The following is a 16,887-nucleotide window of genomic DNA, read 5'->3' as shown; positions in this document are numbered from 1 at the left end:
TGTAGAAAGTGGTACAGTATTTGCAATATAATCTGTGCACATCCTCCCACGTAGTTTAAATCATCCTTAGATGATGTTTAATATAAGGTAATGTGATTCATATTGTTAGTTGTTAATACAAAATAGTCTGTACATATTCAGTCCAGACACAATTTTTTTCAAACATTTTCTATATGAGGTTGGTTGATTCTGCAGATGCAGAACCTACAAATACTGAGGACCAACTGTGTCTGTGTGTGTATGTGTGTGTGTGTGTGTACCAGTTAGAGATATATAAGGAGAGCTCTGATATTATTATTTTCTTTGATTTTTCCATTCACATTCTCTTAAGACAAACTCCAAATGATCCTTGTGTAGAATGCAGCCATGCATTTGTTTAAAGACAGCACTGCCTCTCACTAAATATTTGATCAGAGACCATCAGGAAGTGAGTCATGGGGATATGGTGGAGAACAGCAAATACAAAGACCCTGAGATAGGAGTGTCCTTGGTACACTTGAGGAACAGTGTGACCAAAGCAGCATGACAAGGGGCAGAGTTCTAGGTGATAAGGATAGGGAGGTAGTAGTTGTTGAGGCAGGAGGCCACCTGGGGCTGTAGAGGTCACTGTGAAGATGTGGCTTTACCTGAGTGAGTTGGGAAGCGATTAGAGGGTTTGAGCCAAGGAGCCACATGTTCCTGTGTTAACAGGGCATCCCTCTCTCTGCTGTGTGATGGACAGTCAAGGGAGTGGGATAAACAAAAAGACTAGATGAGGTCTGGCAGGGATAGGGTAGAGGATGATAGTGGCTAAGACCAGGCTGAGAGCACTAGGAGTAGTAAGAGGCAGGATCTTTGAAATGTACTGGGGAAACGGCAACCAGATTTGAAAGAAAGGGGAGTCTAAGGATGTCTTCTAGATTTTGTGCCCAAGCAACTGAAAGAATGAGATGGCTTTTCACTGAGATTGGGAACATGTGTGAACAGCAGGGTTTTGCATGGTGGCTGTGGATAGGGAGCTGATCTGGATATAAGGCTGAACTACTCCTTGGACCACAGTGGAGATAGCTGCTGGCAGCTGGCTAAGTCAGACCTTGGAGGTCAGGGGCAGAAAGGCCTTTCTGTGTCTTGACCACGCCTGTAAGCTCAGTCACTTGACCTGGGACACCTTCCTCCCAGACTTTAACCTGGCCATGACTGGTGTCCACCATATCTCCCTGCTAAGGTGACTCAGAGGGGCTTCCCCTGACCACATCCTGTGCAAGTCCGTTTTAATATCCTTCTTGACAGTTCTGGCCACCACCACCTCATTTGGCCATTTATCCACTCATTAAGGTCTGCCTGTCTCCCAGTAGCTAGTGGGCTGTGACTCTGGGGTGTGCAGGACAGGTTGGTGCAGGAAGTCTGCAGGGGCCTCTGGAGCACGCAGGCACTTTAGCAGGGGCAGAGGCAGAGGTGGACGATGTCTATGGAGAAGGCGTGCAGGACGTAGCCACTCAGGACATGGTGACCTGCTGTCAGCAGGAGAACATGGTAGGCATGGTAGCTGTGCTGGTAACTTTAGGACTCGGCTCCCGGCAAAGAACACAGGGCTCTGACCACAGTCCTCATTTCCCTAGATTCACAAAGGGCGTTTGGTCTGCCAGTAACACAGATGTGCGGAAGCTGCTCAGAAAAGCATTACTGCCATAGCATGGCTCATCTGTGACCAGCACTCTCAGGCTGGCCCTCCCAAATCAGGCTTTTTGAACTTATGAAGGACCATGCCTTTTTTTTGAGGTCCCCTTGGTGGTGACCACACCAGGAAGTGTATGACGTTATTTATCTCTCAATTCTCTACACGACACTGTCCATTGGTGAGCTGAGCAGGTGAAGTACTTTATCCCTAGGGAAGAACTTTATCCCTTTCAGATTTCTGATATTCAGACCAGCAGGTGTGACCCTGACCAAGGGTTATAGTCTTTGTCTACAGGACAGGAGAAGGTGAAGGAGGAAGCAATGGGGAGATTAAATGGTTAACACTGCTCGCTGTTGCTCTTACCAATGGCGTGCCCTCATTTGGGGCATAGATATACTTCAGTATTTTTAAACAATGGAGTAATATGTGCTTTTTGTAAGATACTTAAAACAATGCCGAAAATGGATGGAGCTGGAGAATATCATGCTAAACGAAATAAGCCAATTCAAAAAACCAAAGGCTGAATGTTTTCTCTGATATGCGGATGCTAATTCACAATAGGGGATGGGAAAACTAGAGGTACTTCAGATTAGGCAGAGGGAAATGAAGGGAGGGGAGGGGTATGGGAGTAGGAAGGATAGTAGGATGGATCGGACATTATTACCCTATGTGTGTATATGATTATGTGATCGGTGTGATTCTACATCATGTACAACCAGAAGAATGAGAAGTTACCCTCCATTTATGTATGATGTGTCCAACTGCATTCTACTGTCATGTATAACTAATTGGAAAATTTTCAAAAAATAAATGTTTCTTTGAAAGAAAAAAATAATGCAGAAATACATCAAGCAAAAAAGTACAAGTCTTCCACCTTCACTCCCTCAGCCCCTTGCAGAAGTAACCCCCTTTATTTTAGTGGTCAGCATGGTGCCATGACTGATCAGGAGGCGTATCCCAGGTGTGGGGGCTCTGCTCACTGCAGGGAGGGATGAGATTTGGGGGTCCTAGCCATGGCAGTATCTCTACAATGAAACCATACTTGGCAAGGATACTGCTTGCCAAGGGAGATGAAATTTTTGTCACACATGAAGTTTAGTCTTTGGTGAGTCTTCATCTGGTCGCTAGCTACCAGCTGGTGACACACAGCTTTCCTTCCCTGGGACCATGGACTGCCTGCCTATACAGAATCACAAAACCAGCACCTTACTTAGACGAATTCATATTTGCTATTTACAGGTCCCCTATCCTTTGTTTTAAAAAAGAAAGGCCTTAGGGCCACTTTGGCTTGTTTCCATCCCAATTTCCATGTATCGGTTGACGGATTTTCTTTCCCACAGAACAGCACTGCAACAATGAGGTAGACGTGAGTTTAAGAATAGCTTTTTACATTTCTTTACCAGTATTATCACCAAAGAAAAAACATACAATTGCTTAGCTTTGCTCAGATACTGTCTATACTGCATGGACTTGCCTGCAGTATAGACTGTGTACAATAAAAATCTTGTCACCTTTTATTTGAATTTTTACTATGATAGCTATGATTCTGTCAATCAGTTAAATATACTTATTGAGTGACTGTCATCTGCAATATATATATGGAAGCCATTAAAAAGCATACAACATCATCCATCCCTCAAGAGGCATTCAATGAAAAGGAGAATCAAAAGTTTAATTCATGGGGTGGATAGAATAATAGTTGTATGAATGCCCCTGAGCATGAGGATCCAAGGAGGGAGAGAAGACAGGAGTACTCAGAAGAAGGGCCTGAACTGGCTTGATACTGAACCTCATGCAGAAGGGAGAGGCTTAAGTAGACCAAGGATAGGAGAGCACTCAGCCCCTCGCACCCAGGCAGTAAAGAGCAGGAGGTGCCAATGGTGAGACTTGATAGTTTAAGCTGGGACCGTGGGTCAGGCAGCTAATCCACACTCCCTCTTTCTTCCTCTGCGCTTATCCTGGAAAGGAATGACATCAAGTGGTGGGCTGGTTGATGTCCCAAACCCAACAGCCAAGGGAGAAAACGTTTGCCTCCTGGGATATTCTTGAGTCTTTCCCCAAATTTCTATATCCTTAACCTTCATGGTATTAGTCATGGTGGTGTTTTGTTTTATTTTTTTGGTAATGGGGATTGAACCCAGGGGCCTTAACTACTGAGCTACATTCCAAGTCCCCCCCGCCATTTTTTTTTTTAAATTTTGAGACAGGGCCTTGCTAAATTGCTGAGGCTGACCTCACACTTGTGATCCTCCGACCTCAGCCTCCTGAGTTACTGAGATTATAGGCATGCACCATAGCATCATGCTTAGTCTAAATTCTTTTTTTTTTCTTTTTTTTTTTTTTTGCAATGCTGGGGATTGAATCCAGGGCCTTGTGCTTGCAAGGCAAGCACTCTACCGACTGAGCTATATCCCCAACCCACTAGTCTAAGTTCTTGATAGTATTTTTTTTCTTACACATAAGCCTTCATCAGTCATTTTGTGAAGAATTTCAGAATGAACTAGAAAAACCTAGGTGCTGAACTGAGCGTGAGAAACAAGAGTGAGACAGTTCACCAGTGACCAGGAAATGCTAAGTTGGGATATTATAAAGACTCTAGTCTACAAGAGGCTGTGTCTCCAGACTGTTTCACATCCTGTGAACTTGAGGGTATGCCCCAAACAAAATGGAAAGAAAGCCTGTGTGTATCCAAATCAAGGAAGCAGCATGTGTGATTATTGCAAAAGGAACCTTGACTTTGGAATTTCCTGGTTTTTTTAGAACTCTTAAGGTTAAGGATGGTGTGTTTTCAGACTCAAAGAATTTTCCTACCACAAAGTGAACCGCCAGAAGGGGCGTGTCGGACTGTAATTCAGAGTTCTGTCATGCACAGAGTTAGTTGAATTATCTGTGCTTGGGTGTGTTCAGATGTGGTTAGGTGACCACTCTCAGTCCGCCTCAGATCCTTGGAGGGGGTGGTTGATCATTGTGGTGTGGGAGTTTAGACCCATCAGAAGTCACACAAGACAGGGGCTGCAGGCCTTTTCTTTTTTCACCTACTGCATTTGCCTGTGCAGTTATAGTTTCTTGTGTTTTGCTTTTCAAATTCTGACTTAGTCATCAACATTTAGAATTCGGGTGATTTTCTTATACAAGTCCAGATTTCCAAATTCTTTTGAAAATATGGAACAGCTGTTAGTTAACGTGGGTCTGCTCTTGCATACAGAAATATGCTGGAGTGGACAGAGCTGTCCTTGCATGTGCACAGGTGCTTTCCAGTTCAGTACAACCTTCCCCACCCCTGGGTGGGCTCAAACAGAGGACCTGTTCCAGCTGACATCCTTGCATCCAGGCATTTGGATGTTTATTGATGCCACACAAGTACAGGGTTGGGCCCTGAGGCTACAGAGGTAAACCCCGTCTATGACTCTGGCTAGGGTCATACACATCTCATTATCCACCTTCTTGGGTGGATAGCAGCTTAGTTGCACAAAATAGGCCATCTAGTTTCCCACTCTGCACACCACTGGTATTTGGGGTCAGATAATTCTTTGTTGTGGGGGTTCAACAGCAAAGCTGAACCCTAACCCACTAACTGCTAATAAAACACCCTCAGCCATAATGGAAAATGTCTCTAGACATTGTGACATGCTCCCTGGGGAAGTAAAATCACCCCCCTTGGGAATCAGTGATCTCAAGGTTCATGGAAATGAGTGGAGAAAATGCCATTTGAAATTTCAGCAAATTGCAGAATTTGCACATCTCTTGATTAGAGATTTGGATCAGCTCAGGGGTCAAGTTCTTAGCAGCACCTCTCACCCACTCTAGGTCTGACTCTGGAAGCACTGGCTAGTGCTGAGTGACAGCTAGGTGTGCAGACTTATCCTGCTCACAAGACTGCAAGCAATTGTAGCAGAGGGGCTAGACTTTGTGCACCTTTACCTTTCTAGTCTAGCACCAAGTGCATGCTGAACGAACAAGTACTGTATCCAAGAACAGTTCCCAACCTAAGTACCCCAGTTGGTCAATTTTTAGTCTTTAATTAAAAACAACTGTTCTTGTCCAGCCAGTTATCTTGTTTTTAGTTATAAAAACAATCTAGTTCAAGTTCAGTGATTTAAATATCAAGATTTATATTTAATCATTTGTTTTTTAACTAACAGTTTTATGGCATATATCAATACTAATTTATTCTACATTTTTAGCAAAAGAAGTTCATACATAGAAAAGGGAAATATTCTGACCTGTGAGCAGTATCCCTGTCAAGTAGAATTAGTTGTGGAGCTTCTTCTCTGAATCCTCTTTTCTAGACCAGGAAATTCACCCTGGTCTTTGAAATGGTTTAGGTACAGGCAAGAAAGGAAATGCCAAGTGTTTATTCTAAGGATTCCACGATCAACTGTTCTTTTTTTCCTTCCTTCTTTGCCCATCATTCATTGAGCCTCCATGCCAATCATGAAGATGGTTCAAACTCCATTCTAGAACAAACCTCCCCAGCACTAAGCATCTTTTAAAAATAATCTTAAATCATCTTGGAGTAAAGATGTCCCATCCCTTTGATTTTAGGGGACATCCTTTGCATAGGAAGAATGAGTTTAAGGGCAAGAAGAGCTTCTCCAACACACTCCAAAATACCATTAGAATCTTCGTGTCTGACATTTATCAGTTTTCCATTTGAATTAAGAATTTGAGGGGTTGGGGTTGTGGCTCAGTGGTACAGCGCTTGCTTAGCACATGTGAGGCACTGGTTTCGACCCTCAACACCACATAAAACTAAATAAACAAAATAAAGGTTATAAAAAAGAATTTGAAACCTCCTCTTGAAGGTTTCTAAGTAGGGCCTTCCCAATCATTATTGCTCATTACCTCTCAAGTTTTATCATAATTTATCAGATTATAAGTTGTCACTCATTAAGGCCCAGAGGGAATGGGACATTTGGGTAGATACAGTTTGGTAGGAAGAGAGAAAAAAAGCAAAGTAGTTTGGAATATAAATGGAATTGGGGAGAACAAGTATAATTCAGTCATTTGCTGAATAAATATTTATCCAGTGCCACATTAGGTGCTGGGCCTGCAGCCAAGAAAACGATACCTTCTCCATCCAGTCTGTTGGGTTCAATAGGAATTAACTGAATAACCACAATATAGAAGTAGAATTGAGATGAGGCCCTTGGTACCCCAAAGGGGAAGAGAGAAGGGCTGGCAAGGTGTTGTCCCCCTGAAAGAAGCTCGTGGTGGCTATTCCTGGCCACATGTCAGATGTTTATGCCTTAGCTACATGAAGTGTGTTCATTTCAGGAATGACGAGGATTAGAAAATTTGCAAACAGTTCAGTCAAGCTCTGACTTAAATAGTTGTAATGCTATTAAGAATCCGGGACCGTGTCAGCTTCTCCTGCCGTTCAGAAAACAACATCAAAGCTGGCCTCCCTGGCTTGCTTCACAGAGAAGGAACCCGAGGTTGTTTTCATTTTAGCACTCACTAAGCTCCCTGGGTGTTTTGTAAAGTCACTCCGCCAAAGAGATGAAATGGGGTTGTTACACTCCAGCATTGTTCTCAGGCTGTGGGAGGACAGGTGGCAGAGAGCCAGCCTGCCCCGGGTCTTCTCCCTGGTGATTAGGAGGATTAGTGGGAAACGTATAAAACGGCTGAGCCCCCAGTTATATTTCCAGAAATAAAAGCCATCCAAACCCATGCAACTCCATGCAGCTTTTGCATCCGGTTACAGAGACTCTGCACTTGCCTGGGGACTTGAGATACCGCAGGCCATCTTGAGGGGCTACAGAGGGGAAGCGGGAGATCTGCTTCAAAGGAAAAGCCTGGTCTATAGAGGAAAGCCTGTGTGGGCTGAAATGGCTTCTCCAAAGAGAAGAGGCCACAGAGCTCCCCACCCTAGTTTCTGGGGTCCTGAACTAGACAAGGGTCAAGCAGGTTCCCAGCTTCACATGTGGGCTGTGAATAGGGTCTGTTGGAACTTGGACCCCAGTTTCTCCCTGAAGTAACCTATAAATGATGACTGTAGATGAGTAAAGTCCTCAGAGATGTATTTGATTCATAACATAGATACTGATTCCAGGCACACGGTTGTGAGTTAAATTGAGTTGATGGGTTCTCAGTATTTATAACATGATTTCAGTAGGAAAGAAGTAAGTACATCCCCACTTGGCGCTTAAGATAACTTAGTGCACATCTCCCTTGCCCCCTCCCCTCCATCTGCACTGTCCCTTTGTTGTCCCGGTGGGGCAGCACCCTCATACCCCTCCCTTAGTGACTGGCTCCTTAACCAGCATCCACTCTGCCCTTGCCAAGAGAGGAGATCATGGTGGCTTGGGGGATCTTCCCCATCTCCAAGGTGATAAAGGAATAGATTCGGTATCCCTTGCTTCACAAAGTAGGGCTTAGACTCACAGGTGAGGTTATAAAATGCAGCTTTGTTCGGTGTGAGGGGGAACCGTGTCTCAGTCAGTCCCCAGGGCCAACCCAGTGTCTCTCACAAGAAAAATGTCCATAGAGACAAATTTGTCCAATGTCAGAGCTTCTCTGACAGGCTGGCTTACACAATAGGATGTGTTCATCACTAGACATCTTCAGGTTGGGTGGCCAGCCGGCCATGAGGTCCATGAAAGGGGGTTGCTGCTCGGGGACCACAGTTGATTCGAAAACTTCTCACGTTATTCTCATCTTGTGTTGATTGTCCACGCTAGCCAAGCACAGGGGGATTGCTTCAGGCTTGTTATTTCTAAGCCTCACAGAAGCTTTTAGATGTGTTCAGCCTGTGGTCCAGATGGAGAAACTGAAGCTTAATAACAAAAGATCATATAACCAATAAATGCCTGAGCCAAAACTTGAACTCAGGTCGGCCCGATTCTAAGTTTATGGTTCTTATATTCTCACACATAGTTAATTCACTCTTGGACTAGAAGTGTACAGTTGTGCAAGTTACCTTGATATCAGGGTCACCCACGTAGGTGGGATATTTTCACTCGGAATGTACTGTGAGCAGCCTGTGTGTGTTCAGCGTCCCAAACACGTTAGAAATAAGAAGGCACTGTCGTCTGAATGTGTGTGTGTTGGCTATGAGCACACAAGAGGACTGGGGTATTGTGTGTGTGGACAGAGATGCAGGAAAGAAAAGGGGCTCTTCCAAAGGGCGATTGGCTCCTCTGTAAAAGAATCTCTCACATCAGGGACCCACTATTATCATCCCTTGGCGATGGCCCCTCCCAGTGCCCAGAATGACAGGGGATTCAGACAGACACCAGATTGTCTACTGAGAAGTTTAAAATAGAAAATGAAGAGACCTTTGGAAGTATTAAATTTTAGCATGTTAAAATATTCAACTCTTTCCCCCCCCCCCACTGCCTTCCCTGCTCACACTACTTCATTTTCAAATCACTGACCATATTTCTTTCTGTGCTGGTGACAAATTCATGATTCCCCATTTGTATGTTCACCTTTAAATGTTCTGTTAGTCTAAACGAAATGCAAGGATTCAGGGATCATCACCTTACTGATGATAGGATTATGAATCTCTGCATAATTTCATAGCCATCGCCTGCTTTAGCCAGAAGCACCCCCAGGGCTCTGTGGGAAACCCTTCTACCTTGTGTGCTTCCTCCGGAGAGAGCAGGAGCTGGTCAGGAGGAGCAGGACACACCACTGCCTTGCCTGAGGGGAGGTACTAAAGCTGGTCTCCCAGCCCCGTCACCTGCCATGCTGGAGCAGAGGTTTGCCCCAGAGGGGCCCAGTGGTTCCTGTACTCACGTGGGAAGCAGGGCAATCTGGGCTGGTAGGAGAATCGCAGTTGCAGACTGAAGGAGGTGTCCCCTGTCCTGTTTTATGTGGGTGCCAGGCAGCTCAGGCGGTCTGCAAGGAGTGAGAAACTGACCTCATACTGTCATTTGCAGCCTCCTGCTTGGTGGACTTGGAGAGGCCCTGCTTGTTTTCTCAGAGCGGAAAGTTTCCTGATAAAGATGGGCAGAAAAAGGAGAGCCACAGTTTACCAGCTGGAAAACACAGTGCCCTGACCTCGTAGCATCCCGTTGAGAGTGTCAGAAAGAAGAACTCAAGGACCGTGACACCACACTGGGGCTCCAGGTGGGCAGAGCCCTGACCAAGCTGAATGTTTGGGTGGTGCATAATGCAGAGGCCCCACCACTTCTCATTGCCTCACAGAGAACTTTCTAGAGCCCTCCAGCCTGCAGCAGAGAAATGGTCTTTCTTTTGTCTTTCCATTTTGAGAATCCCTCTTGACTGTGCTGTATCCAGTTCTGCAGAAACAGGAGATATGGGATTTCACCATGACGGCTCCACTCGCCTTGGTTGACTTTCAGGCCACTGTATACGAAGCATCCTCCATCAAACACTGCTTTCAGTTTGAGGTCGTGGGCCCATGGCGTTTTGTGGTACTTTGTTTGTTCTTTTGTGTTTTTACATCCTGGGAACGTCCATTCTTTGTTCTCACACTGGAGCGCACACCCACTGGCGTAGCAGTGGAGAGAGACATGCTCCTAAGGGCCTCCACCTGGGGCAGGGAAGATGCGTGGGTTGACTGGGGTCAGGCCAAGTACGAAGCCAGAAAGGACACTTTAAACTCTGGAGTGAGTGATGACCTTTTGTGGTTGATGTTTCTATTTATTTCCTGCTTCTAACCTGCTCTTGATTCTTGTAAACTCATCGAGCTGTATGCCGTGTTGATTTCTGCATACTCTTTTCTGCCCACCATTAGGTTAAGCTGATAACTAAATGATTAGCAGAGGGAATGGGGTTTATAAGTACTGTTTCACTCACTTTCCTGGCGAGTGAAACAAACGAACAATATATAACACATGGACATGCACACACATTTTCAAGTCATCGAACACTGGAGTATGTTTTTCAGACTAGATTAAAAATTGTATTCAATCCCCACACCCTGCCTCTAGAAAAGAAACAAATTTACATGAAATGACCACTTGATGCTGAACCCACCAAAAAGATTTGGGAAAATAATGACTCACTCTAAAAATTTCTGCTCATAATATGTTTTCAAAATACTTTGTTAGAGGATTTTGGTCATTTGGAGGTGACCAGTGAGTCTTTTCCAGCAGGAGGGCAGTCCAGTGGTATTGGATACCCACATTATTAATGGAGAACTGTGCCCTTTGTGACACCGGGGAGCTATGCCTCGTTCAAGCTTGGCCCTGTGAAGAATGAAGTCAGCTCCATCAGTGGCCATTATTTCTGCATGTTTTCTCCAATTTTTTAGAAGAAGAAAAAGAAAATGAAACAAATAGGAATGGATTTGTGTATTTGGAATTTGAGTACCTTAGATTCAGTTCCTTATCTTTTTCTGGTCTTTGCTTATCATTTAAGGTTAAAATATTCAGAATGACCTTTACATATATTGGTTTGCAACTTGCTTTTGTTCTTCATCTGGGATGTCAAACTTTCTACAGACTGAGACTCACATAAGAAATCTGGGTGTAGAATTTTCCTTATTCTTTGGCTCCTACAAGACTCTATACCATTGAGACCAGCTCTTTTCTACTGTGGAAAGTGGTATCTATCCAAATGTCATCTTATGTCTGTTTTTTCAAGTGCCATTTAAACAAATGGAGATTCTTCAGGCAGGAAAGAACCACACAATTATCAAGTCCAGCCCCATTTCCAAAAGGACTGACCTCAAAATTTTTTCTGAAAAGTTTTAGACTCTTTGTTTTAAGGATCTCTAGCAAGGGTGTTTTTGGTTTTTTATTGTTTTGTTTTAATTTATTTTCTATATTCCAGGGTCTTGTTGTTTTTAAAACCTTAGGTCTTTTCTTTGACACCAGCAAGAGGCAGAGGACAAGGTGTTTTCTTCAGTATGTCATCCTGTCTCCTTGGTTTCCACCTGTTTTTTCTGGGCCTTTTTCTTCAAGCTGTAACTACCATCTTTCACACCCTAGTCCACATTCGCAGCTCTGAATGCAGGGTGAGCCCAGCAGTCGGTGAGGTGGGGCAGCTTCTCTGCAGTGGCTCTCTGGGCCTTGGGCTCCCACGGGGAATCTCCAGGTAACCCCACATGTCCTCCTATCCCATTTAGGTCCTGAATCTCTTAGTCCTTGCTGACCCCACATCAAACCTGGAGTGTTATTTTTTGTTTGTTTTTTGTTTTTTTTAAATAAAGAATCTGCTTTCTATGTGATTGTCTATTATTACTAATCTGTTGTGGAGATAAAGGAAAATAAACCATTTATTTTTTTGGTAAATTGCCTTTCTTTTTCTTCTCTTCATCCCTGGCAGGGGGTTAGTGCAGAAAAGGTTGTTGGTATCCCTGGGGGGGGGGGGAGTCTCTTAAACACAGCTCTAGGCTCCTCCTTCTGTCCCACTTGGGCTTCCTCTCTCCCAGGAGGGAAGGGCTCACCAGCACCTTTTAGATCTGGGCTGTAGATTATATTCTCAGTAGCCACTTGAGGCCATTGAGCGCTGAATCAAATCGTGGCTGGGCCAAATTCAGGTGTACCATTAAGTGTAGGGACACACTCTTGCTGAAATACTATCTTTGAGCAATCAAATATAAATTAAATACACATGAAATATATAATCTCAAAATTTTTTCTTTTCAGTTTTAAAAATGTGGCTGCTAGAAAGTATTTGCAGACATTATATATCTATAGGTCAGTGCTATTCCAGAGCATTCTATTTCACTTGTCCCAGGCAGGAGAGGGGCGTTGGCAGCAGCTGCTGGGGTTACCAGCCTGATAATGATGTCTAAGGCATTGCTTATTATCACTAAGCTCTGTGCTGGATACTCTGTATGCTCCACGTCATTGATTCTTTCCAGCATCCTCTGTATTTTTTAAGAAGATCAGAAAAATTCAATAACATTCCAGGGTCACCCAACTGGGACTCAAACCCTGGTTTTTTGAAGCCCCTTCTTGCAGTCTTCACTTTAAAGATTTCTTAAGACAAAGAAATGAAGCCCGGCATGGTGTTGCACACCTGTAATCCCAGTGACTCAGGAGGCAGAGGCAGGAGGATCACAAGTTCAAAGCCAGCCTCAGCAACTTAGCAAGGCCCTAAGCAATTTATGAGACCCTGTCGCTAAATAAAATATAAAAAGGGCTGGGGATGTGGCATAGTGGTTAAGTGCCCCTAGGTTCAATCCCTGGTACCAAAAAAAAAAAAAAAAAAGAAAAGAAAAACGAAGCTCCCTACCCTACCCCACATTTTACAGAGTGTCGTCAGTTCTGCAGGAAGTACCAAGACGTGGATTCCTAACATCTCTGAAACCATGAGGACTTTCTTCCTGACAGCCATGTTTATCGCGCTCCCTCTGCCCGCAGAGAGAGACACGACAAACGTCTGAAGCTTTGGAAGTTTATTATGTACAGTCCCTCTCCTACACTTCCCTTACTCCTAGCTTCCGCGCACTCCCAGCTTCTCTTCTCTCAGCTTCTTCTGACTCCCAGCTTCCGCGCACTCCCAGCTTCCAGCTCAGCTTCAGCCTCCGCCTCCGCCGCTTCTTCCGCTTCTGCCCCTCCACTCTCCCACCCGCCAGGCTTATATACACTTCAACCAATCAGGGGAGAGTACACGAGGTAAACGCGGACAGCTGCAAGCCTAGGATAGGTACACGAGGGGGGCATGCTCTAGTCACATCGTTAACTAGCCAATCATTGGAATTTGCTGGTTGTTTACTGTATAGCTGGCCGCTTTTGGCTCAGCGTCAGGCGCCATCTTGACCATGCCCAAGGCTGGGGGTCCTGGAAACCCCGACAGATCCCCCTTCTTTACTATTAAACTAAGGCTCAGGACCGTGTCTGTCTTAGGCTGAGTGGTCAGCATATGTCCTTACCCGTCATCAGAGCCTGCAGAGCATGCTGCAGCTCCTGTCTTAGGTTGGTACACAGCCACCTCCTTCATTACCCGTCTTTGACTACCGGTCCAGCATCAAGAGCCATACTAATGGGGGGCTGTCGGCCTTTAGGGCGGTCATGGCCTGATGAAAGATAATTTGATCTCTCTATTGGCTAGCTTGTAGATGCATGCCAAAACGAATGAAGAGAAGGAGGCCAAGGCAGAGGAGTACCACCATAGCTCCTAAGCCTGCCCGCTGTTTGACAAATCTATAAACAGAAGAAAAACCATATAGCCATATTAAATACAGAAACAATATACATCCCAGTAGAGTTACAATACGGGCAACACAAAACAGCTCTCAGGGAATAAACGCATCCCAGTCCCAAAAGTTCTTGCAAGGTATCCACTTGTTCTTATAATGAGTCCACTCTCTGATAGAGTCTCTATGGTCTGCAAGGCTGCAGCTGTATTCTCGGCCAAATGATCGTTGTTATGGTTGTGTCAATGCTGCTACTGCAAGGACTGTGATGACAATGATCACGGCTGTTGCAATGTCAAAGCCTCTTCTGTTTCTTGATAATAGCACTGGCAATTCTACATCTGCAACAGAAACTAGGACTGGTAGGAAGATAGAAATGTGCAAATTGCACGGGTGGCAAAAGAACCATTCCAGTATTGTGAGAGATAGCACACGGTTAGTGAACAGTTAAGAGGTGTTATTAGAAATGTTAGTTGGTAGAAACATAAAAGGGAGGAAATACACAAGCTGACGTGGGAGGAAAAGCAATATTACAGCTAGGGTCAGCAGAACGAGTTGCTCTACTCTGGGTCTGATTTGTAGTATGATTCCAACGGCAAAATGCAGAAATTCCTCCTGTTAAAGCAAAGAAAGACTAGAGATATCCTTGTCACCAAAAACAGCATGACCTGAAAAATCATCAGTAGAATTGACAGGCTTGTAGAGGAATTGGTGAAAAACAAGAAAAAGAAGGATAAAAAATGTGTTAGTTAGAAGTGAAAAATATGGCCAGGCTAACAATGGCCCATAGGTTCCGGGTTTGCCTTTCCGTCTGAGTTTTTGTTATTGGAGGAAGGCTCAGACTCGCCATTGCGAGGAGGAGCAGCATCACTTGCATGCTGTAAAACTCTGATTAGCCTTTCTGGAATCCAGACTGGAGTCTCTTGATCCTGTGGGAAAATACAAACAGACCCTCGGACCCAACGAAGGACTGGATCCGGTCCTTTCCAACAACCTGTCAGGATATCTTTCCATTTTGCCCATACTTGAGGAGTATTATGGGGATTATAATGTCAATCAGCTGCAGAATAGCCGTCCCTATCCAGAGTTAAGAAATTTAGGATGAAAAGAACTAAATTAAGTTTATCTTTAGGAGACTTGTAGGAGGCTCCTATTCCCCCTTTTTGTTTATTTAGACAATTTTTTAAAGTAAGATGTGCTCTTTCCACAATGCCCTGTCCCTGAGGATTATAGGGGATGCCAGTGACTGATTGGATGTTAAATGTTTGTAAAAACAACCGGAAGCTTTTGGAAGTATAAGCAGGACCATTATCTGTTTTAATAACTTTAGGTATGCCCCAGCCAGCAAATGCTTGTAGGCAGTGTTGAATGACATCTTTTACCTTTTCTCCAGAATGAGCAGAAGCCATAATGACCCCTGAAGCAGTGTCTACTGACACATGTACATACTTAACAGTACCAAATTCAGAAATATGGGTTACATCCATCTGCCAAATATGACCAGGCAGCAGTCCCCTGGGGTTAACTCCAAAGGATTGTACTGGGATTAAAGGAGCACAATGTTGACAATTTTTTACTATTTGTCGAGCCATACATTTAGATATAGGAAATTTTCTGCTCAAAGTAGTGGAATTTACATGGAATTTTTCATGAAAGAGTTTTGCTTGTTCCTCTATGGAAAAAACAAAAATTGATTTGGTGGCCATATCTACCAAGTCATTAGCATTGGCCAAAGGTCCTGGTAAATTAGAATGAGCTCTAATATGTCCTACATAGAATAGATGTTTACGCTGTAGGATAAGGTTTTGTAGCGTTGTAAAATAAGAAGCTACCGTGGACATGGAAGAAATATGAGGTACCGTTTCAAGAACCTGTAAAGCGTTAACGATATATAAGCTATCAGATAGAAGATTGAATGGCTGATTATCTGCTAATTTAAAGGCTAATATTACAGCTGCAAGTTCAGTAACCTGTGCGGAGTTGGGTGGAACTATTATGGTGTGAAGTTGTTTACTGATAAGTACTGCACCTACTCCATTTTTGGAGCCATCAGTAAAAATGGTTACACAGTCTTTAAGAGGCTGGACACTAGTCACTTTTGGAAAAACTATGGGAGTATTTTTACAGAATTGAATCCAGGGATGTTGGGGATAATGGTTATCGAACTGGGCTGAAGTGGAACAATATAATACTGACCAATCATCATCATTATTAATTAGCCATTTAATTTGCTGAGTGGAATAAGGAGTTATAATAATAGACGGATGGATTCCAAAAACAGTAATGCAAGATTCTATTCCCTTGAATATTACCTGAGCAATAGCTTGGGGATATGATTGCAATGTTTTAGCCGGAGAGCTAGGGAGATTTATACTTTGCAGAGGTCCTCCTTGCCAAACTATGCCAAAAGGGGTATGCTTCTCTGAGATTATGATTAAACTTAATGGTTGAGTAGGATCACAACGATCAACGTAACACTGCTGAAGTCTATTCTCTACTAGCTGTAAGGATATCCGTGCTTCGGGAGTAAGTTTCCTAGGGGAATTCAAGTCAGGATTACCTTTTAATATATCGAATAAAGGTTTTAATTCCCCTGTGGATAATTTTAAATAGGATCTGATCCAGTTAATGTCACCTAAGAGTTTCTGAAAATCGTTCAAGGTATTCAATTGATCTGTCCTGATGGTCAACCTTGTTGGTCTGACTGTAGTAGCAGTGAGCCTTGTACCCAGATATTCTTGGATCTCCTCTAATTGTAATTTTTCAGGAGCTATCGTTAGTCCTCTCTTTTCTAATGCTTGAGTTATAAATTGTAATGCTTCTAACAAAACTTCTTTTTCTGGATGGCAAATAAGTATGTCATCCATATAATGATAAATCAACAATCTCTTAAACTTTTGTCTAGTAGTTGTTAACGCTTTATCTACGTATATTTGACATATAGTAGGACTGTTAGCCATACCTTGAGGCAACACGGTCCATTCGAATCTCTGGTCAGGCTGAGTGTGATTAAGAGAGGGCAAAGTAAAAGCAAATCTCCAACAATCATTTTTGTGTAAGGGTATAGAGAAAAAGCAATCTTTTAAATCCAGAATAATAGTAGGCCAATTTTTTGGTAGTGCAGTGACAAGAGGGAGTCCACATTGAATGGGTCCCATAGGGTACATTT

The 16,887-nt window shown here is 43.7% G+C and overlaps 1 protein-coding gene across 2 annotated transcripts in view; it reads left to right on the top strand.

Moving 5' to 3' along the window:
* The window catches only part of Tmem241 (transmembrane protein 241), a 121,607-nt gene extending 109,748 nt beyond the window's left edge, over window positions 1-11,859 (top strand). For both annotated transcript variants that reach the window (XM_047526892.1, XM_047526891.1), the window contains one exon: window positions 9,544-11,859. In XM_047526892.1, the coding sequence (XP_047382848.1) occupies window positions 9,544-9,663 (120 nt within the window). In that variant the 3' untranslated portion in view covers window positions 9,664-11,859. The remainder of the gene's footprint in view (window positions 1-9,543) is intronic.
* Window positions 11,860-16,887: the final 5,028 nt, after the last annotated feature.

The sequence above is a fragment of the Sciurus carolinensis genome, chromosome 15 (assembly GCF_902686445.1).
Source record: "Sciurus carolinensis chromosome 15, mSciCar1.2, whole genome shotgun sequence".
NCBI classification, from domain to species: domain Eukaryota; kingdom Metazoa; phylum Chordata; class Mammalia; order Rodentia; family Sciuridae; genus Sciurus; species Sciurus carolinensis.
This window is presented reverse-complemented; position numbering and strand designations above follow the sequence as displayed.